The sequence below is a fragment of the Poecilia formosa genome, unplaced genomic scaffold, assembly GCF_000485575.1.
Source record: "Poecilia formosa unplaced genomic scaffold, Poecilia_formosa-5.1.2 Scaffold421, whole genome shotgun sequence".
Lineage (NCBI taxonomy): Eukaryota > Metazoa > Chordata > Actinopteri > Cyprinodontiformes > Poeciliidae > Poecilia > Poecilia formosa.
This window is the reverse complement of record NW_006800360.1, coordinates 68,068-90,221: the sequence shown is the minus strand read 5'-3', so window position 1 is coordinate 90,221 and position 22,154 is coordinate 68,068. Positions and strand designations below refer to the sequence as shown.

At 43.4% G+C, this 22,154-nt stretch overlaps 1 protein-coding gene and 1 long non-coding RNA gene across 2 annotated transcripts in view; one reads left to right on the top strand and one right to left on the bottom strand.

Annotated features, from left to right (window-relative positions):
• Positions 1-20,762, top strand: part of LOC103155327 (1-phosphatidylinositol 4,5-bisphosphate phosphodiesterase eta-2-like) — a 51,146-nt gene extending 30,384 nt beyond the window's left edge. Inside the window, exons 10-25 of the mRNA XM_016663453.1 lie at positions 932-1,030; positions 1,209-1,333; positions 1,594-1,682; positions 2,688-2,932; positions 3,783-3,881; positions 4,084-4,184; positions 4,445-4,533; positions 4,858-5,040; positions 5,210-5,317; positions 5,442-5,566; positions 6,556-6,640; positions 7,135-7,281; positions 8,498-8,577; positions 11,938-13,202; positions 14,065-14,087; positions 17,942-20,762. Coding sequence (XP_016518939.1) covers positions 932-1,030; positions 1,209-1,333; positions 1,594-1,682; positions 2,688-2,932; positions 3,783-3,881; positions 4,084-4,184; positions 4,445-4,533; positions 4,858-5,040; positions 5,210-5,317; positions 5,442-5,566; positions 6,556-6,640; positions 7,135-7,281; positions 8,498-8,577; positions 11,938-13,202; positions 14,065-14,087; positions 17,942-19,533 — 4,455 coding nt within the window. The 3' untranslated portion in view covers positions 19,534-20,762. The remainder of the gene's footprint in view (positions 1-931; positions 1,031-1,208; positions 1,334-1,593; positions 1,683-2,687; positions 2,933-3,782; positions 3,882-4,083; positions 4,185-4,444; positions 4,534-4,857; positions 5,041-5,209; positions 5,318-5,441; positions 5,567-6,555; positions 6,641-7,134; positions 7,282-8,497; positions 8,578-11,937; positions 13,203-14,064; positions 14,088-17,941) is intronic.
• On the bottom strand, positions 13,764-15,431 carry LOC107833646 (uncharacterized). The gene is made up of 2 exons (XR_001659412.1): positions 14,334-15,431; positions 13,764-14,109 (listed from the first exon to the last, which is right to left on the bottom strand). It is a non-coding gene; the product is annotated as an uncharacterized LOC107833646 (long non-coding RNA).
• Positions 20,763-22,154: the final 1,392 nt, after the last annotated feature.

Here is a 22,154-nt window from a genome sequence, read left to right as displayed (position 1 = left end):
CGAGACCGGGAGGATCCGGACAGCTTCACCATCGCTGGCCTCCCACCAAGTGGGAAGACCCTTGATAAGAGTGACATCAAGGTAAACACAGAATATAAAGAACAAGCTTGTTATTTACCCAACTAACTCAGTCAGGATGGTCATGTTGAGGACACAATGTCTGACATCTTGTTGTTATGGAGAACACAGGTGAGTGGTGACAGTCAGCTGATTTATGCATTTACTCATGACAATGATCTAAAATAGTTTTTAGGAGACATTAAGGGGTGTGGTCAAGACTGGGAGGAGTGGTGTGAAACAAGTTGCAGTCAGGACAAAAGAAACACTGTTGCTAACTTTGTACCCTTGCTTGGTACCCCTGTCGTGACATTTTAAGAAAGCGGCGAGCGACAAATCTAGCGACTTTTATCTGTTGTTGGAGATTTTTATGGTGACATGTGAAGCACCAATTGCTCTTCAGAGAGCAGCGAGTTTTGCCACGAGGCTCTCCCACTTCCTAATCACTGCAAACCAATACTGTTCTCTGGTTTTGGATGAATTATCTTTCTAAAGTATGCAGATACCATTGAATTTTTGCAAATCACTCATCTACAGATCAGAGCAAAAAAAGACTTTTATACACTTTTATACAGTGTATTTTTGTATTTTTTAAATGTAACCAGTATTTAGATTTAGGCTATCCAAACTTTTGCAATAAGTCCTTAATGTAAGTTCTAATCTCCTAATGTTTTTAGATTTGAGACAAAATAAGTCTGAGCCAAAGGTTTAAAGCAGTTTGAGTTCTTGCATAGTTACATATTTGTGTAATGCTGTCTGTGAAACCATGATCTGATCAGAGTCCTGGACTATGTGAACAGGTAGAACCCTTTTGGTTCCTTCTGGACTTCTCCATTCCTGTTTGAAGGAAAATGACTTTCTTCTCCGGTTAAAGGGTAAAAGTGATGAGGGGACAGACACAGCCGATGAGACCAACCCCAGCAGTACCAAGCGCTCCAGCCGCTCCTTCATCGGAAGCTTCTCCAAGCGCAAGGTTGGCCCTGATGTTTCGCCCTCCGAACGCCTCAGTCAGTCTAGAAATGACAATAAAGGAAGTAGTTTGTTCACACAAATAAGTTCCCTGTAAACTCTTGGAGATTTAAGTTTTAAATTGAAATGGAGCTTGTGTGGACACAATTCAATGAGTTTGTGTTTCCCATGCTGCCTGTCAGGTGACCTGCTCAGTGTTTTCACAGAAAAAGTCGTCAAAGTTGAAGAAGACGTCGAGCTACGAAGATACAGACACGAACCAGGAGAGCACAAGCAGCGCTTCTCGAGCTCCACCCCACCACAACAAGTACGTGTCCCAGAAACACACACCTTCACTACTCTGTGCGCACTGATGGTGACTAGCAAGGGCCTTTCTTACTGTACCCGTTTTAACTCCTGTGGCCTCCGAGAGAAATGTGATCATGCTGAGTCAGCAAGTCACAGCTGTGAACCCTGAAACAACCTTTTCTGGTTGATGTAAATGTTGCACTTTGATCAATTCCTCTTCTTTTTAATGTAATTACTGTATGGATTTCTAATATTTTAACCCTTTCATTGGCCCCACAGAAAGAAGAAGACCATGAAGCTCTCTAGAGCCCTGTCTGATCTGGTGAAGTACACCTGCTCTGTGGGTCTGTATGATATTGAAGCCCAAGGTGAGTGTAAAATCATCCAGCTAATGCAGGCTGTGCACACGATTTAATTGGATTTATTTATTGTGCTTTTTTAGCTGGAGTGTAGTTGGTTAGTTCTGAGTAGACAGTACCTTCACTAAGTGATCATTGTACTATCAACAACTACATTTTTTTCTGATTCACCAAACTGAAACCTTAGACTGTCTTATTCAAAACTACTCCACTCAGCTCTAGCGAAGTGGATTACAATTCATGCCTCTAAACTACATAATCCATGCAAATTGCACTGTTCTCTGCGAATTANGTATCAAAGACTTCATCTTTAGCCATCTCAGTCATGCTCCATCCGCTCTCATCCTGCCTGTTTAGCTTCAAGCTGTTGGGCGTCAGAACGTTGCCTCAGCTCTCCTCAGAAGGAACCATTTAGACACATGAAGCCGACCGAAACAACATTTATTTAAGAGAAATGATTTTTAATCTTTTTCCAGCGACATTACAGAAGTGCTTAAATTTAGCACTTCAATGTGAAAAGTAAAAAAAAAAAAAAAAAGTAGGCCGATTAATATAGTTTACGGTTTTTAAACACATCAGAACAGATAATCCTGTTTATCCTGAGGATCTGCTGTTTCGTTTTCAGTTAATGGATGAAGTTTTTTTTTCTAGGATTCATTTTGTTTATTATAGGAAGAAGAAAATGCAGCATTCAGCTAACAATTCTTTCAAACGTTTCAATGAAATGATCCTGCAGTGAAATATTCATTCAAAGTAAAAATAATTCCTCCGACTTAATTTCATGTGGATCTGACTTTTGTGAGTTATTGATCACATCTGCCATCTTGTGGCTGAACTGTGCATGTGCATTCTACTCAAACTAAACCTGTGTCTGTGAAGACAGCATTGCTCTTGAACAGCTTAGGAGAATGTCTTTCATTTGAACTGTTGGAGGCTGACGATCTGTTGAACTCCTCTATATAACTCTACCGGAGCTGCAGACACATCTGTTTGACACATCAGTGTGAATGTGATGTTCTCTGTTCAAGAGGAAACATTCACAGACTGAATCTGAGCGTTATGCCATTCACCATCTAACCTTCCGCTGCTGCTCTGTCCTGCAGACATCAGCTAACAGGAAGCAGGTGGAAAACATGGCTAAGAAAAAACTGGACAACCTGATGAAAGAGTCCAAGATCCGAGACCGGGAGGATCCGGACAGCTTCACCATCGCTGGCCTCCCACCAAGTGGGAAGACCCTTGATAAGAGTGACATCAAGGTAAACACAGAATATAAAGAACAAGCTTGTTATTTACCCAACTAACTCAGTCAGGATCGTCATGTTGAGGACACAATGTCTGACATCTTGTTGTTATGGAGAACACAGGTGAGTGGTGACAGTCAGCTGATTTATGCATGTACTCATGACAATGATCTAAAATAGTTTTTAGGAGACATTAAGGGGTGTGGTCAAGACTGGGAGGAGTGGTGTGAAACAAGTTGCAGTCAGGACAAAAGAAACACTGTTGCTAACTTTGTACCCTTGCTTGGTACCCCTGTCGTGACATTTTAAGAAAGCGGCGAGCGACAAATCTAGCGACTTTTATCTGTTGTTGGAGATTTTTATGGTGACATGTGAAGCACCAATTGCTCTTCAGAGAGCAGCGAGTTTTGCCACAAGGCTCTCCCACTTCCTAATCACTGCAAACCAATATTGTTCTCTGGTTTTGGATGAATTATCTTTCTAAAGTATGCAGATACCATTGAATTTTTGCAAATCACTCATCTACAGATCAGAGCAAAAAAAGACTTTTATACACTTTTATACAGTGTATTTTTGTATTTTTTAAATGTAACCAGTATTTAGATTTAGGCTATCCAAACTTTTGCAATAAGTCCTTAATGTAAGTTCTAATCTCCTAATGTTTTTAGATTTGAGACAAAATAAGTCTGAGCCAAAGGTTTAAAGCAGTTTGAGTTCTTGCATAGTTACATATTTGTGTAATGCTGTCTGTGAAACCATGATCTGATCAGAGTCCTGGACTATGTGAACAGGTAGAACCCTTTTGGTTCCTTCTCGACTTCTCCATTCCTGTTTGAAGGAAAATGACTTTCTTCTCCGGTTAAAGGGTAAAAGTGATGAGGGGACAGACACAGCCGATGAGACCAACCCCAGCAGTACCAAGCGCTCCAGCCGCTCCTTCATCGGAAGCTTCTCCAAGCGCAAGGTTGGCCCTGATGTTTCGCCCTCCGAACGCCTCAGTCAGTCTAGAAATGACAATAAAGGAAGTAGTTTGTTCACACAAATAAGTTCCCTGTAAACTCTTGGAGATTTAAGTTTTAAATTGAAATGGAGCTTGTGTGGACACAATTCAATGAGTTTGTGTTTCCCATGCTGCCTGTCAGGTGACCTGCTCAGTGTTTTCACAGAAAAAGTCGTCAAAGTTGAAGAAGACGTCGAGCTACGAAGATACAGACACGGACCAGGAGAGCACAAGCAGCGCTTCTCGAGCTCCACCCCACCACAACAAGTACGTGTCCCAGAAACACACACCTTCACTACTCTGTGCGCACTGATGGTGACTAGCAAGGGCCTTTCTTACTGTACCCGTTTTAACTCCTGTGGCCTCCGAGAGAAATGTGATCATGCTGAGTCAGCAAGTCACAGCTGTGAACCCTGAAACAACCTTTTCTGGTTAATGTAAATGTTGCACTTTGATCAATTCCTCTTCTTTTTAATGTAATTACTGTATGGATTTCTAATATTTTAACCCTTTCATTGGCCCCACAGAAAGAAGAAGACCATGAAGCTCTCTAGAGCCCTGTCTGATCTGGTGAAGTACACCTGCTCTGTGGGTCTGTATGATATTGAAGCCCAAGGTGAGTGTAAAATCATCCAGCTAATGCAGGCTGTGCACACGATTTAATTGGATTTATTTATTGTGCTTTTTTAGCTGGAGTGTAGTTGGTTAGTTCTGAGTAGACAGTACCTTCACTAAGTGATCATTGTACTATCAACAACTACATTTTTTTCTGATTCACCAAACTGAAACCTTAGACTGTCTTATTGTAGGAAAGATACTGACTGTTCAAAACTACTCCACTCAGCTCTAACGAAGTGGATTACAATTCATGCCTCTAAACTACATAATCCATGCAAATTGCACTGTTCTCTGCGAATTAGCTGTTTGTTTTGTGTGGCAGCTAACTGCAGCTGGCAGGTGTCGTCTCTGAGCGAGACCAAAGCCCATCAGCTGATGCAACAGAAAGCTGGATCCTTCATCCAGTTCAACCAGCGCCAGCTGTCCCGGATCTACCCGTCCTCCTACCGGGTGGACTCCTCTAATTTCAACCCCCAGCCTTTCTGGAGCAGCGGCTGCCAGCTCGGTAAGAGCTCAGCCAGCCATTTTGGATGAATATGGACTTTCAGTTTACAGCGCCACACTTTCAGATCTGCTTTCTGCTGCTTCCACAGCCTTGAAGACATTATCTAGTTATTCTGCTCCTCAGTCTAATATCTAATATCTTATTTTACTCTACATTATTGTGATTTCAGTTGCTCTGAATTACCAGTCTGAGGGGCGGGTCCTTCAGCTCAACCGAGCTAAATTCTACAGCAACGGGAACTGTGGCTACATCCTCAAACCCGCCTGCATGTGTGAAGGTTTGTTCAGGAAATATTCCTTCAGGCAGTTTTCCCTCTACCTGCATGTGCTCCGTAGCCTTTCCACTTCTCTACAGTGGGCTCATCAGTTCTCTTTTGAACAAATCTGTCCCACCGGCTTCAGGTGCCTTTAACCCGAACCTGGAGGACCCCCTGCCAGGCCGCATGAAGAAACAGCTGGTGTTAAAGATAATCAGTGGACAACAGCTGCCCAAACCCAAAGATTCAATGCTGGGAGACAGAGGAGAGGTGGGCCTGATTCCTTTGTTTACAAGACACACACCCCTCCTACTGCTCTGTAGAGGTTGTTTCTCCCTGTCACCTCCAAAGGGCAGCATTACACACAACTCACAGCAAAATCACAGAGTTTGCTGTGATTTGTGTATATTGACACAAATGACACTCAATATCCCTGAAAACTGGACAATCAGTCAGATAACACACTCATCTTTGTATAGCACTTTGTATTTATCCTGTAGATTCCTCTGTTGCTCTAGAGTCACCTGCAGCAGCTGAAAGCAAACAGAGGAAGCATTATAGTGAGGTCCATAGTGTCATTGCTGCAGTGGAGAACTACCGTTATACTGTTGTAGTTTATTTTTGCTAAGTCTGTATATAAACCACAGGTTTATATACAGACTTATTAAGGTGCTCTCACATCCTTAAAAACTAATACATTAATGTATCTAAGGTTAAGGACTTAAAATATCTTGAATTAATTTCAATAAATGTATGTTGGTATAAAATACGTGACTCACAGGATTTTAAGTTTTGTCATGACAGCTTTTTAAACTTGTATATCCTGATAGGTTAATGTAGTATTTTCTTTTTACCACAGAACTTTTCTGTCAGACAAAAGTTTAAATGGCGCCCCACCAGTTCTTTGGCATGCAGACATCTTCCTTACTTTCTGTGTCTTGAGTCCACGTTACTCCTAACTGACTACTCATATACCCTTACACCTGGCTAGCTAGCTTTTGTGTTATTATTGTAAGTGCAAATTTATTGCCATTTTTATTGCATATATTTATAATAGAGAGAGAGAGACAGAGATGTTGTCCAGAGGATATTGATAAAGTTACTTTCCTTCAGATGTCGCACGTCAAACCTGTCCACCCGTGCACATTCTGTCTCCTTAGCAACTGTGTTAATAATATCATTGGTTGGTCTGGTTTACTGAGGAGAGTTTTGTTGTTTTTCTATTATCTCCTTAATGCTTTGTGACATCATTGTTTCAGATTATCGATCCGTTTGTGGAGGTGGAGATCATCGGCCTCCCAGTGGACTGCTGCAAAGAGCAGACCAGAGTGGTGGATGACAACGGTGAGTTGTTTGCTAACTGATAAGTTACCACCCACCTGATCATCCTAGCATGCTGTCACTCTGTGTGCTCCAGTTAATGCTTGTATTAGTGCATAAATATCCCGTTTGATGTGACAGTGTGTGTGGGGACAGAGGAGCTCTGCTTTGACCCACGTATGTTTGTGGTGCTGCTGCTGCTGCTGAATCAGACTCTCACCTTCAGTGTTGGAACTGCATGTTTGGCTCCTGATGTAGAACTGAATACCACAGCGTAATGTGCAGCGACAGCACCTCTCAGTCTGCTGTTTCTGTCTCCCACAAAATCCTGAATAATGAATGAGCACAGAGCTCACTTTCTGTTCGTCTCCTGCACCCTTCTTTCTCTTTTTCTGCACAATCTCCATTTATTTTTCGCATCTTTCTTCTTGTCCTCCTCCACTTGCCTCCACCTTTTCCTTTTCCCTCCTCCATATCCACCTTCACCTGGTCCGTGACCTCACTCTTGGCTCTTCCAGGGTTCAACCCGATGTGGGAGGAGACTCTGGTCTTCACGGTTCACATGCCGGAGCTGGCCCTTGTGCGTTTCCTTGTGTGGGATCATGACCCCATCGGCCAAGACTTCATCGGACAGCGGACCATCGCTTTCCACAGCATGATGCCAGGTAGGAATCGGAGACGATGACCACATCGATAGATCACATCTCTAAAAGCCAGGTTCCAACTGTTTCTCTTTGACCTGTTACCTAATTGAAAGACAAATGAATAGTTGTCTGCAAATAGTGCTTTCTTTTTTTTCTGTTCTGATGGTTGGTTTATTATTTCTCTGAAGTGATCAGTATCAAAACTTCCAGTCCCTGAAAATGATTTTAAACAGCAGCTCTGTTGATTACCAGCTTTATATTTAAGAAGGAGCATTATTTTGATATAATAAAAAAAAATCAAAGCAGATTACACTGGATCCTATTAGTGCTGTACTCTGAGAAGGGTCATTTTCATGAAACAAAATGTTCTTTTGTAGATATAAGCAGAAAAACTGCACAGCTTTAACTTGTAAGAATGTCAAGTTTATCCCTAAAACTAGCTTATACTTGTATGTTATTATCATGTAGTAATTATAGAGGAACTTTATTCAGACTTGATTGTATTTTCAAAGTGTAAAATCTCGATAAGAATAATTTGGCAAAACAACTGATATTTTACACATAAAAACAACTAAACCAAACTAAGTTTCTGTCTAAAATGAATCGTAGAATTTTTTACTGCATGATTCAGTTTCTGCTCATTGACATGATGATAAGGTAAAACTGGGGCAAATAAAATGGGTGAAAATTGTAGACAATGTAAAAAATTAATGGAAACCTGCACATCGCAGCCTCTCTGTTCTTCCTGTCTTCATTCTACCATAAATCAAGCCAATGACATTTTGCACATGTGGGCTGTCAAAAACCAAGCTGGCATTCCAGAACCACATGACTCATGTAGCGGACCTCAACTGAGCTGCTGTAGAGCATGGCCTATGAAATAATTGCCTGGATACTCCTGAAATTTAAAGCATTGCTGGTGTTTGGACACCATTATGCTCTTATCGTATTCAATAGCTGCTACTGAACAAAGAACACTTAGCTGAAGTCTAGTGATCTGTTCAGTGTGTTGATGGCTAGAAATGAGGTAGCCACTATTTGTCTGGACCTCACTCGCTCCCTGTTCTAAATCTGCCGATTCAAGGCAGTAGGTTGACTTCAACCCTCCATCCTGCCCTGCCACCCCAGGTCTTTCACCAAACGCACACAAAGACGTCTTAATCTCCTAAAAATGGCTTGTTAGTATGCTACACAAGTGTATGTCCTCAGAATTACTGATGCTGGGATCTGTGTGCAGGTTATCGCCACGTTTACCTGGAAGGTATGGAGGAAGCTTCCATTTTTGTTCATGTGGCTGTGAATGACATCACCGGTAAGGTAGGTACTTCCTGAGGAGGCCATCCTCTTCTCTAATTCTATGTTTGACACAGGCCTGGGTCTTTTCACACATGATTGTGTGCTAGTAGTGGTTGACCTGCAGAGAATGCTCTGGGGAACATTCTCTAACCAATCAGGCCATTCTGTCTGTTGGAGTTTCAGGAAATGCACAGCCAAAGGTTGGACAGTTAAAAGAACGTGTTTTGCAAACTCTGCTGCTTCAGTTTTTATTCAGTGTTTATAGATTGGTCTGTGGAGTGATTGGATGCATTCTGATTAATGGCCAAGAGTTTTGCATCTTAACTTGTCATCAGCCTTTAAAGAAGCCATTCAGAGGAGGTGAAATGTCTCCAGGGAGCAAAAGATCTCCTCTTGCTTTTAATTCAACACTCTATGAACTTGGTAGACTGAAGAACAACACTAGTTTGCTAAATTTACTGAGACCGTCACAATCTTGGGATGCTGATATACTAAAAGTCAAACTTTGGTAGGTGTTTGCAAGTACCTGAACTTTTCATGCGTGTGAGGAGATCCGATTTCTACTCATGAATGTCTGAGCCTCACTTCTCCTCCTTAACGAGAGACACTTCAAACCTGCAGTATGTAACTTTTATAGTTTTATAGAAAATGTTGTTTTTTTTACATATGGTGGTATAACATTTTCCTGTAGCAGTAACTTATTTCTTATTACTTTTTAAGTAAAGTGTCAGGTTTAACATTAGTATATAAAGCAGCACTAGATTACCATTTGGCTTTTCATTGTATTTCTTTTGTCTCGTTTGTCTGGATGCTCTCTGTGTCTCCAGCCATGCTGTGAATGACCGCTTTGTTCTTCATAATGTCCTCACTTTGAACTTCCTTTTCTCTGCTGTCTCTGTGTGCTTCCTGTTGTGATTTCTGTCTCGGTCCACCCCACATCTTCTTTTCCCCCCTCTTTCATCCTCTCTCAGATTTTTCCCTCTCTTCCTGTGTCTGTTTCTGATTTCAGTGGAACCGCCTCTTACCACACTCTAACGGCAGGACAGTTTTAGGAGCCTTGAAGCTGCAACTTAAATCTCAGGTGTAGTGAGCTCCAGTTGGCATCTTGCATGAGCCACAACCTCCACCTTAACAATCCACCACCCAACACACTTATCAGCCATATTCTGGCATAAGGAACTCAGGCCAACTCATGCTGCACATGAGTTATGAAGCCTTGAACTGGCTGCATTCATTTACCCCCCCGAGTAGATCCAACATCAGAAATACCATGTCAAGAAATCTGTTTGGCTGTCTTCACTTTCAGTCCTCAACTACACTCCTGATATTATATCGTTTGGGGAAAAAAATAATTGACATCAAGGTGAAATTTACAACAAACTCCAATAAACCGGGCAGGACCAGCATCATGACGCATCAAAAGGTCCTTTTTAGTATTTTCCAGACACTCGGTGAACACAGCAGCTTTCAATAGATGGAGATTCAAATACTGTCAAAGCTCACACCACCATTACACAAACACAGCCCTTCTTACGAGGGTTAGAGGAATTACATAGTTAATTGTTACATGGTTCATCTTTTTATTTAATTTAATTTTACTATTGAACTTTAGAGACTAAGTAAAAATAGTGTGGCAGCTAGCTGTTCTCTATCTGTCTCATGGAAGTTGAAAAGAATTAGTTTCATTACTGCCACTAAATCTAATGTGTACTATATAAATTGTTAGCATCAGTATTGTTGAATATTCCATATATACCTGAACCTTTATTCTAGATAGTTGTGTAAGTGGCGCACCGCGGCAAATGTATGAACAAGTCGGCAGAGCAGAAATGATAATATGAGTCGATACAAAATGCAGTTTTTGAATTATCAACCACTTTTTGCTTAATGCCGAGTTCAATTTCACTGCCCCAGACCTGATCACTACCAGACCAGTAGGATCAAGAAATCATTTGAATTACACAAAGTAGGCCGAAAGATCTAAAAAAAAGAAACGCATCACATCCTCATCAAAACATTTAAGAACACCTGAAACAGTCTTTGACTTATTTCAGTCTGGATAGCATTGACAAACCATTAGCAGGACTTTGGAACAATCACAGCAAAAGCTGTTCTGTATTATTGGAGTATACAGTATTGGAACAATGGTGATCCATTTCAGATGATGTTGCATGACTTGTGGTTGCATGAAACACCATGATGGAAAACCGTCTGTGGCTAAATGAAAACAATATGCAAAGAAAGGAGGAACAAAATGTGTCTACGGTGGAGAAAATACATATTTCTAGTTTCTAACTTCTACTTACTTAACTTGTAGTTCTACATTTTTTAAATGCTTGATGCAGATATTAGATTTAGGGTCAGGGTAATTCGTATGATTTTTTCCCTTAATGCCCTTTTCGAATTTCCTCTGGGTCTGTTATTACAATTAGTTCATTAGGAAAAATGAACTAACGAATCATCAGTATGGAAATCTGTCAGGGAGCAAATAACTTTTTAACACACTGTAGGTGCATTTCTACACAAACATTTTTTTATTATTCTTATACTTCTTGTGTAATGTTGTCAGACACTTTGATCTGTGTATTAAGAAAAAGAAAGGGAAATGTCCTCTGCCATTTTTTTTTCATTCATCTTGAGATATTTTGTGCTGAAGAAAGGGAAAGCAGAGTTCAGTGCTCTTCCTCTGTTGCAAAGCCTTGATCTACAGCGGTTTCTGTTTGGAATCTAATTCCAACTAATGTTTATTAGATTGTTATCAACCTGCTCTTCCATGTGCCAGAAAGACACCTTCTACCTGATCCCACTAACACTCCTTTTTGTTTGCTCTGCTCAGTTGTAATCTTCATCTCCTGAGTTTCTCAAGCATTACCATCATTGTCTAACTGTCTAAGTGTTCAGACAGTGTGAACTAGCCCTGAACATGTAGCATGTTAAAGCATTTTCTAGTTCCCAGCCAAGTTCTTTGTGTTATACAAACAGACAATGTCCAGCTGGAAAGTTAATGCAGATGTGCAATAATCAAGTTATCATAGTAAGAGTCGGAATATTTTACCTTCAAGGATACGGTTTTCCATTCAAATGTTTAGGTTTCTACATGTCAAAGACAGCTGATGAAGACTAGTTTAACAGATAAATGGCTTGGGGGCGAAAAAGGATATGTGGGATGATTTGAAACTTTTGCACAATGCTGTATGGTTGATCCATTTACAGATGCTTCTTCTGTAAATGTGTGTGTGTGTATAATATGTGCATGCATACTTACTGTGTCAAAATGGTTTGTGTATTTTTTTTTTCTAACACAGATGAGTCCCTTCACATGTGGAAACATCAGCCCCTGATTGATTCAGTGTTTTTCACCACTTCCTGTTTCTTCCACAGGCCAGAGCAGCCGGTGGTATAAAGGGTCTGTTTCACAGAAACCCAAAGCAGGCTTCCCTGGACAGCCATGCTGTTGTGCACCCCGGCCGTAAGCACCCGTTCGGTGCCCACCTCCTGCGCCGCACCGCCAGCGCCCCCACCAGAGGCCAGCCCAAAGTTAAGAAGGGCTTCCCTGAGCTCGCCATCGACACCAAAGATTATAGCTCGGAGGGGGCAAGTGAGGAGCGGGAGTCTGAGGACAGAGACAGGGCATCTGCAGCCACATCCTACCAGTTCACTCCTTCACCACAGCATCACATCGGGGAATCGGTGGACCCCCGCCAAGCCAAGGGCTCCTGGGACCGTCCTGACACGAACGGAGCTCTCCACCCAGAGGAGAGCAAAGGTAAGAGCTCACCTTTTGCTCAGCGCCGACCCATGAGTGAACCTCTAAAGCGGGCCAGCCGTCTCCGCTTTCACGAGCCGCTGGACATGAAGCCAGGCGTGTTTGCTCGAGTGGCTCTCAGTAGCTCAGGTAGGATGGGCATGTCCTCCAACTGCATCACCTGTGTGATTGGCTCCAAGGAGAGTCCAGAGGCCGAACGAAAGGTTGAGGAAACACAAAAAGGCAAGTCTGGAAAGACGGACGGGGACAGACAGGAGAGAAATGTTCGTTCAGACCCAGACAAGAGACAAGCTCGACAAGATGCAGTTGCCAAGACAGCAGCTGCCCCTCCTGACTTACAGCAGCCTCTGTCCAAAGCCACTTCCTGCATGGAAGCCCAGTTTCAGTGGCCTCCTCAGGCTGTCCTATGTACCGCCCCGTTCTCCAGGTCAAAGGCCAGACAGACTCTCGGTCCCCAACACCTCCGGCCTCATCCTCAAGCTCATCCCAGGAGCATCCGGTCCTGCAGCGTTCCACGCAGGCGCTCCCCTAACGCCGTTACACCTGCACCTTGCATGGCTCCAGACTGCAGGACCAGCCTATGCTGGCAGCAGACCACCCCCCCCAACTATGGGTCTGTCTGTGGCTCATCAACCACTCCATTAAAACCCCTGACTGTGAGTGAAGCTCTGTTGCTCAGCGACAGCAGCAGCTGTGACAGTCTGAGCAGCTTGGAGTCGCCTCCCATGCTGCCTCCACGCTCTGTCCTCGACAGCCGCAAGAGGGCGGTAGGGACCCTGCAGCGCGAGATGAACGCCCTGTTTGCCCAGAAAATGGAAGAGCTGCACCATAAGTCCCCCATGTTTTTTGCTGGTAAGATGAACCTGAGGCCAACCTGGTGGTAGCTGTAGACGAGCTTCTGTTATAGACTTGGAGTCGATGTTTGGTAGTGGATGTAGGTCCAACCGTAGTCCTCTGTAGTGAGAAACCTTTTCACCCATTGTGTCCCAGATAGAATGGCGGTAAACATGAGTCCAGCGTAGTTGTAGTCATAGTACTCTGTTTTTCTTTATTACCAAACTCGTTGAGTCAAATATTTTATTGAAACAGTCTTCTAATAAGTAACTCGGTTTGTTTCTCTAAATATCTCCTTCCTGATGTTACCAACCTTCTCAACAGATGAGAACAGTGGTAAGTTTTTTTGTAAACTGGGATTAGTTTGATGTCGTTGTCAAGGCGTAGCTCTCAGACATCTGTTTCACCAGCCAGCAGAGAACTGCAGCTCTTTAATTCTCAGGTCTGTGAACCCATTGATTAGACGGCTCAGATTTTATTCAGAACTCTAAAGTTCTGAACAAACCAGAGCAGCTGTAGCACTATGTTGATTTACTAGACATGAAGGTTTTTTACTTGGATTCTATTAATTTGGCACTAAAAGCAAAATAGTTTTTTTTTTTTTTTTCCACTTTAAGAATGTTTCTTGAAAATATATTTTGTATGTTAAAGGCTTTATTCTCGCTTAAATTTCTACACATTTGGAAAAAGGGGTTAAGCAACAGAATCGAGTTTGCAGGTATAAGATTCTTTCTGCCTATACCAAGCAGGTTTTGGTGGAGGCAGTGTGATGCTGTGGGTCGGCATCTCCAAGGCCTGTCCTTATTGGAGCCAGTCTCAGATCAGATAAATCAAGATGAGATTCTCTGAGAGGGTGAAATGGCCTGGTGCCCACCCTGATCTCAGCTCCACTGAACATCTGTGTTCAGCTTGAGCATTCCCATCATGACAAGTAGTCAGTAGTAGCAACTACACTGGCAAACAGGCTGGAAGACTTCCTGTTTTAAAGAAAAGTAAAACCTTCCTGGAAAGTACTACAGCCAAGCAGAACGCCAGGCTGGTTGTAGCTTCTATAGAGAGAAAAACAACTAACAAAACATGACGTTAATAGTTGAAATGACAGCAGCTAACCACATTTTGCGGAATATAAGCAGCTCCTGTTTTCGCCTGGCGGTGCAGCTACCATGCAGCTTTCTACCAACATGTTTTGAAAGGCTGGGCTGCTGTGTGATGAAGAGGACAGCACAAGCTTGCGATAGAATATGCTTCAATGAAAGTGACAGTGAGAGCGACAACGAAAACGAGATTCACTGTTAAGTTCTGATGCTGAAGACTTTATTTGGTTTAGTGCACAGTAGGAAGATGAAGATGGTTATTAGTTACTTTTCCTGCTGTACTACTGTATATTTTTTTATTAGGCAGACGTTTAGTAGACTCTGGTATATTTCTGTATTTTTCCAGTATGTACTCATTTCATTAAAAGTTAAAAAATGAATCAAATTTTCTGTGTAAATACCTCATGTTACAACATGGACACCTGCATCTTAGAAACCGATGCAGCCTATATATGTACACTTATTTTTACTTAGTAGGTTTAAGTTAGTAGGCATCAGTAATGTGGACTAGTAGTTCAAACATTCACACTAGACCTTTATTTTTTTGTTGTTTTAATAGAACAGTGGTTCTGGATTGTATATTTTGGAAGTTTAATCATTCCGACCCGGTTCATTAATTGTAACGTTCCTGAGCCTCATGGTATATCCATGTTCTACTAAGCTGGAGTCCTGGAAGGTTTCCTGTGTGATGGGCTGAGCTCAGAGTCACAAGTTTCTGATGTTTCCTCTGCGTCCATGAGAAACCTCCTGCTCACATGATGGATTTCCTTGTTTTGCTGTTCTGGTTGGACCCAGCTGTTCCACCCTGATGCTCCCCCTCTTCCCCTCTGCCTGCTGGTAGATCATGTGATGGAGATATTTTATATGCAAATGGCTCTTTTGGGGAAAGCAGAATGTGTTTAGAGTTGTTAGGTTCTGGCTGCGCTGGAGTAGATCATAGTCATATGATGTTGGCAGATGTATGCTATAGTAAGCCTGTTCCAGACCCAGTTTCTGTGTAGAACATCATGATATTAGAGAGCAACATGTCCTGATGAGTTGCGTTCTGTCCTACAAGCTGCTGCTTGCCTGCTTCTCTTCCTCCTTCTCGTTGCAGTTTGGATAATTCCCTGTTTTCCTCTCTGTTCCTCTTTGCACGCTTTCTCTGTTCCTAGTGCAGAATTGAGGGGATGACCAGAGCCAGGTAAACTCACTACATGCATGCCAGCAGTACTGCAACACCTTCACTTCACTGTCCTTTCTGACACCAACCATCTTTTCTCCATCTTCCCTTTGCTCCTGGGGATGGGATTTATTCATTTGTTTATTTTGGGGGGTGGGGGGCAGAGTTAAAAAAAAAGAAAAAAAAAAAGCCTTAAACAAGAATAAAAACAGAAGAATGTTTCCTAACGAATGACGACAATCAAACTATCCCAGAAGATTGATGGAGAAAACGGGAAATACCCTCCATGGATTTGTGTACAAAAGTGGCGAGGTGGGCTCACAGTGGGTGTTTTTCAGTAACTGGGTGGTCTTTAATGGCAACGGGGGTGTAGAGTTCTTCCTCTCTGGCAAGCTTCAGCATAACAATATGCTAACATGTAGACAGTTTAAACAAGTTAATAAAATCAGAATTTCTGTAGGTTTTCAGCATTTACACCCATTTATTTTCTTTTGCACCGCTATTTCCATGAACAAAGCCATTGTGATCTAATTCATTCTTGCTCTCAAAATCATCTACAGATGTGTGACAGGATTCTGAAAATGACCACACTGTGTCCATTTTCAGAATCGTGGCTCAAATTAATGTCTGATAGAAGCTTGAACCTTTCAAATCAGCATAGTGACTGCATCCAGGGCTGTGCTAGCTTTAGCCATGTGATCTGGTTAAACCCTTTGGAAAGTGATTGTTTCTTTCTGTATTTCTAAAGTTTAGTAATAAACTAAATCATTAAAGTTTCTATTCTGTGCTTTTCTTTGTACATTGACTGGTCGAACAAAAATGAGATGGAGAGTTTATTCCTCAAGTTGACTTTAGGTTGTTTTTGGGGGTGGGGGGCTGTCCAAAGGATAGAAATAAGTCTATCCTTTAGGGTTAGGGTTACGTTACGTATGTTTTTATATTTCACAACAGCAGAGAGATTGCAGTCTAATGCAGAAATTCAAATGGTTTGTTTCTCCTCAGCATCATCCATTTACATCTCATCACTATTTCACCCGTGAATTATTGCTTGTGTGTTAACAGTAAATGTAGCACTTTTTGCACTTTAATTGAAACATTACACACTGCTGCAACATTGGAACAAATATATTCTGCTTCTAATGGGAAAAGCGATAAAGAAATCAATCTTCTGATGCATAGTGTTATTTAATACACTATAGTTCACACCTGTTATTACACACAGGTGTGAACTCCTGATTTCCAGTGAGAGAAACTCTAAATGCTTCACTGTGGAGACACAGCTGTAGACAGATTCAAGGAATTAGAATATGTTCTGATGAGGCTTGTTTGTTCAGATTAGAAGTACTTTTTATGCATAACCTTTAAGCAGGTATTCAGTATACTTTTCATTAAATTCACATTTCTGTATTAATATATTAGTGTATATTTATTGTTATTGTTGTTATTGGTCAGATTTAATATTCTAACCTTAAATGTCATGTTTTCATTAACCGCAAGAAGACACTCATCATAATTACCAGATATAAAGTCTATGTGAAATGAATCTGTTTCATTTGGTGAATTGCCTTATTGACTCTATGTTCTACACACCATTGCTCAAATTGAGATCCTCAGTGTGAAAAAGCTTGATTGACCAGCACAGAGTCCTGACCTCAACCTGACTGAACAACTTTGTAATTAATTGGTGCAGAAACTCAGAGCGAGGCCTTTTGGACATCAGTGTAACATCAGTTTCTGACCCAAGAGGTGTGTTTCTGTATGAATGATAAGTTAGAGGGTTTGTGAAGATGGATGACCTAATAAGCTTGATAATGTAGTGTATTAAAAACCAGCTAGCTTGTTTTAGATCCACCTGTTTAGCCCACTGATTACAGCCTTAAGTATTGATTCTGAACTGAAATGCAGAATCAGTCTGCTGCTTTTTCTGTTTCTTCTTTCAATGCCGTTGCTGGTTCATCTGCAGGAACTTGCCTAATAGACAAATTTGCAGGTTGTGACGAGGTCATAAAGACGACGCGGGAGTAGAAAAGATTCGTATGGAAGCGGCGGCGTCGTGGCGTGGCATGTCTGCTAGCACGCTGCTGGCTTCTGACGTGGTCTGAGGCTGAACTGGCAGCTCGTGTTTGCTGGAGGGAATCTGGACCGTGTCGTGATGCGTGGAGGGAACTTGGCAATGTCCTCACTGCCGTCACTCTGCAGGAGGTTTTCCAGATTAGCTCGAGTCCAGCTGTGTTCTGATGGGTCGTGTAGGCCGGAGAGCGAAGCGGGTCTTTCCTGCTGCATTTCCTCAGCTCTTAGTGTTGCATCTCAGCTCCTGACTGAGTGACACGGGGAAAACATGGCGTACTGTCATGGCTGACGTTCCGTCTCCTGGTCGCATCCAAACACATGCAGACACGTAAATAAAACTGTGCTATTAAGATTACATACCATTGCATTACACTGATGAAAGCTGGCTGTGAACATTAAACTGAACAGGATGATGGACTCCATGTGGTTACTAAGGTTTCTTTGCTGCTCTCTCCTCAGACTCTTCCACGGTGCAGGAATCAAACTCCCCTCCTCGCATTCCTTCACTAAAAGGGGGAAATCCCAGTAGCAGCTGTTTGATCCGCTCTGCCTCCAGTCCAGAGCAGAGCCTGTCACCGCATCGCTCCACTCCTACACCGCTGCATCCACCATCAGCTGTTCCTTCAGCCTCTACAGCCGGCAGTCCCCTGTATGGCGCAGCGCACAGCACCACTAAAGTCAGCAGAGACGTTAAAGCCTCCACGTCTTTCCCTCCCAACAATCCCGCAGAGATGGCTGAACCGTCTCTGTCCCCCCGAGTCGCCCAGGCAACAAGAGGCGCCCTGGAGGAGAAGATACCAGAACGGAGGAAAACACCAGAAACTCTCGCTCCAGGAGAAAGAAGGCCTCAAAGAGCAGAGCCCCCAGGTGAAACACGGCCCCCGGGAAGCCTGGGGCCCCCAGCTGCTCAGCCTCCCCAGGCCAGGAGAGCTCTCTTCAGCTCCCCACCACAACCTGTCCCAGTAAGACGGGCAAAGAGCGAAGGGCACGTTCTGGGGGAGGGAGCCAAGCCGGCCCAGTCGGCTGTACCAGAGGTCTGTACAGACGCCACCATGAACGACCAGCTCTGGAGCAAACTGGAGCCCGGCAGCCACAGGGACAGCATGTCCTCGTCCTCCAGCATCTCCTCCAACGATACGGTGATTGACCTGTCTCTACCTAACCTGGCCAGAAGGAGCCTCTGCATTCTGCCCAGTCCCAGTAACGGTTGCGACGCCTCCTGGATGGACTGCCGCCGCGCCGCGCCGCCTCCCTGCGACACGGTGAGGGTCAGCAAGAGCAAGTCCAACCCCAACCTTCAGCAAAGGAGCTGTCCCAAAGACGAGCTTAAGCCCCGCCCACTGCAGCCAGCCCAGAACGCTGCAGACGAGTCACCTGGCAGACTGACCCAAAGAAGGCACACCTGGTGCCGGCTTTACATGGAAGGACTCAAGCAGGCGTCGCCCAAAAGGCCGAGCGGCGCTGCAACCTCAGCCCCGTCCATGTCAAAGAGTCTCGGAGACCTGACCTCTGAGGACATCTCCTGCAACTTTGACAGCAAGTACCGCAGCATCAGCCGCAGCTTCATCGTACGGCCCAGCAGAGATGTTCTCCGTAAGGGCAGCGCTCCGAGGAGCCGGCCGCAGAGCGACCTGACGGAGCAGCTGCGCAGGCTGACCGACGTGGAGCCCCTGAGTCCCTGTGACTTCATCCCGGAGGGCGGAGCCAGAGGCACGGGGGGGCAGGAGGCCGAGGAGGCGCTGGTGAGACGGACCTCCTCCAGGAGCCAAAGCAGGGTCCGCTACATCGCCAACAGGGCCAAACAAGCCCAGGAAAGGAAGCGGCTGCAGGGTTTGCTCCAGGCTAGGAGTGCTAGCTTCAGCTTCACTGGGAGCACTGGCAGTGGAGTTGCTGGTCCCATGGAGGAGCGGGGGAACCCAGAGGGAGCGTGCTCCGTGGGCCAGAGTCCCTGCAGCAGCCTGGACCTGCTGAGTCAGCTGGAGCCCCCCTCCCACGTACAGCCCCCCGTGACAGCTGACAGCACCCAACTGTTCTTCAGGCTGCAGCTCTGAGAACGGGCCGACTTGGAACTGATGGTGGGAGACGCAGCTAGAAACTTGTTTTGAATCCATTTCCTCCGATTTTTTTTTTTTTTTTTAACATGTCATATCTGCTGGTTTCTCCCAGCAGACCGTCTCACCAAGCAGAGCATCTGATCCCGTCTCAGTTGAACTCAAACGACCACCACTCGTAGAAACCAGGAGGTGCTTTTCCTCAGCAGGAACTGGGAGGCAGGGATGAGCCCCGCCCCCTCTGCTCACCTTCCCATCGCTCACTTCCTGGTTCAAGCTTACACACTGAGGATGCAGATACTGTAATACTGTACTCACCGGTCACACTGTCACCCTGCAGAAGGTTCTGGTTGCCCCCTTAAACTCCCCCACCCACCCCCACCACACACACACACACACACCGTTCTCTTCACCATCCCCTTACCTGGTACAGTTTCTTTTAAAGCAACAGGCTCTGCCCTGTGGAAGTTGGAAAATGGACTTTAGTGAAAAGTTTTTATATAATATATTAACTGACATTTGTGTTGAATCTGACCTGCTCTCATGTTTCTGTATTTTTTTAGACATGACCTCACAGTAGCAATAGATACTAGAGAATAGGATTTTAATACTTTTTTTAATTTGCTTGAACTTTTTAGATATAAATTAGATTGTTTACGTGGAGGCATTACCAACTCGTTATTATTAGCAATATTTTGAACATGATAGCATGTCATGAAGAAAAATGTACAGTTTGATGCTGACAGTTTTGTCTTTGCTGAAAAAGATGGACTGGTTTTTCAATGCAGGATTGAAAATGTCGACTTTTTTTTTTAAAGGACTAATTCTAGTCGTTCTGCTGTAACCGGACTGAGCTCCTTTCTGTTGACTGTAGTCCGTGGCATGTCCAGGCGCCGACACCCTGTTCTTTAACTGAGCCGCTTCGACCCGGCCCTTTATGTTGACCGCATGCCTTTTTAAGCACACTACTGATTTCCTCCATTTTATCAATGCTTTTTATATGAAGATTTAAGATTTTAGCCGCTTTTTGGATCACCTCGTGTTGGGGAGCAGGGCATCGCGTTCAGATCCCTGTTTTCGTTTCTCCGTGCTACTAAAGGAAGATGGAAATGATCTTGTTTGTTCCGTTTGCCCTGCCGTCCAAGTTCTTTGAGCAGAAACTCTCAAGACAATATTAAGTTCAAACAATGTGTAATTATGACATAAATAAAACTCGGATAACACTGAAACGCCTCACACCTCATTTGCTTCATTTGTGTCTAATTTGTCAGAAGCTGCCTGAGTTCCAGAAAGCCGGAGGATTCATTAACGGAGCAGCTAAACTGAGGCTGACGCAGACTGACATGAACCAGCCTCTGGCCTTGGTGTTGGCAGCTCCAATTATGTCCTCTGCTTGGGTCTTTGTTTAGCAGCCATCACTCCTCCCAGCCTCTGCAGCAGGAGGGGAGAAAGAAGAACAGACCCCCCACAGGAGCAAGGAATGCTCCAGAACAAAGAGACTGGGCAAAAAAAGAACAAGTTCAACGGATTGTTAAGAGACGGAAAACATGTTTGTTGTAATTTCTTGCGTACCAAGAAAAGATCAGTCTTCCTCACTACGTTTTAGAACGTTGCTTAAATTGGTTTGAGGATTTTTATTTTTATCTTTTTTGTTTTAGAATAGTCATGATGTTCGGTTCTTGTTTCACAGGATGGAAAATCCAGATTCACATAAATCAATCCAGTTTATTTGTAAAGCCCTTTTCAGTAAAACAGCAGTACAAAGTGCTTTACATTGTGAAACAAACTTCACAAAAACATCATATAGTCAACAGTTATGAAAACCAATAACAGACATTATATCTTGTCAAGTGCCATCATTAAAATCATCAATACACATGAAATATGCAGATCAATGTTCCATCTATTAAGGTTCAAAAGCAACTCTAAGGTAGTGTTTGGATCCTGATTTAAAGGCACTCAGTGTTTCAGCTGTTTTTCAGTTTTCTAGAAGTTTGTTCCAAATTTGTGGTGCATAGAAGCTGAATGCCGCTTCTCTTCATTTGGTTCTGGGGTTGCAGAGCAGAACCAGAATCAGAAGACCTGAGGGGTTGGGAAGGTTGGTACAACAACAGATCTTTAATGTATTTTGGTGCTAAACCATTCAGTGATTTATAAACTAACAGTATTTTAAAGTTTATTCTCTGAGCTGATTTTAGAACAGGGGGAAATTTCTTTTAGGGAAGGACTGGTTTCCACATACACCAATGTGAAGATTCAGCAATTGACCATTTAAATGCTTGGAAAGATGGCATGTAAATGAATGATATAAATAATTACATGATTTAAATTACTTCAATACAAGTAGCTGATGAGGATGAATGAAATGCCTGGTAAACTGTATTCCATATCTGGGAATCCTTCATAATGTCCATGATTTTACCCTTTGGACTTCAGAGAACCAGAACAAACCACTGGTTGCCAGATCAGCTGTTGCCTTGTGTTGGTAGAGTATGTGAGATGATCAGAGCTTGGGAAATCTTTGCATAGCCTAATCCTGCTTTAAACGTCTCCCTGACCTGCCTGGTGTGCCTCTTGGACTTTATGATGCTGTTTGCTCCCCGATGTTCACTTAACCAACA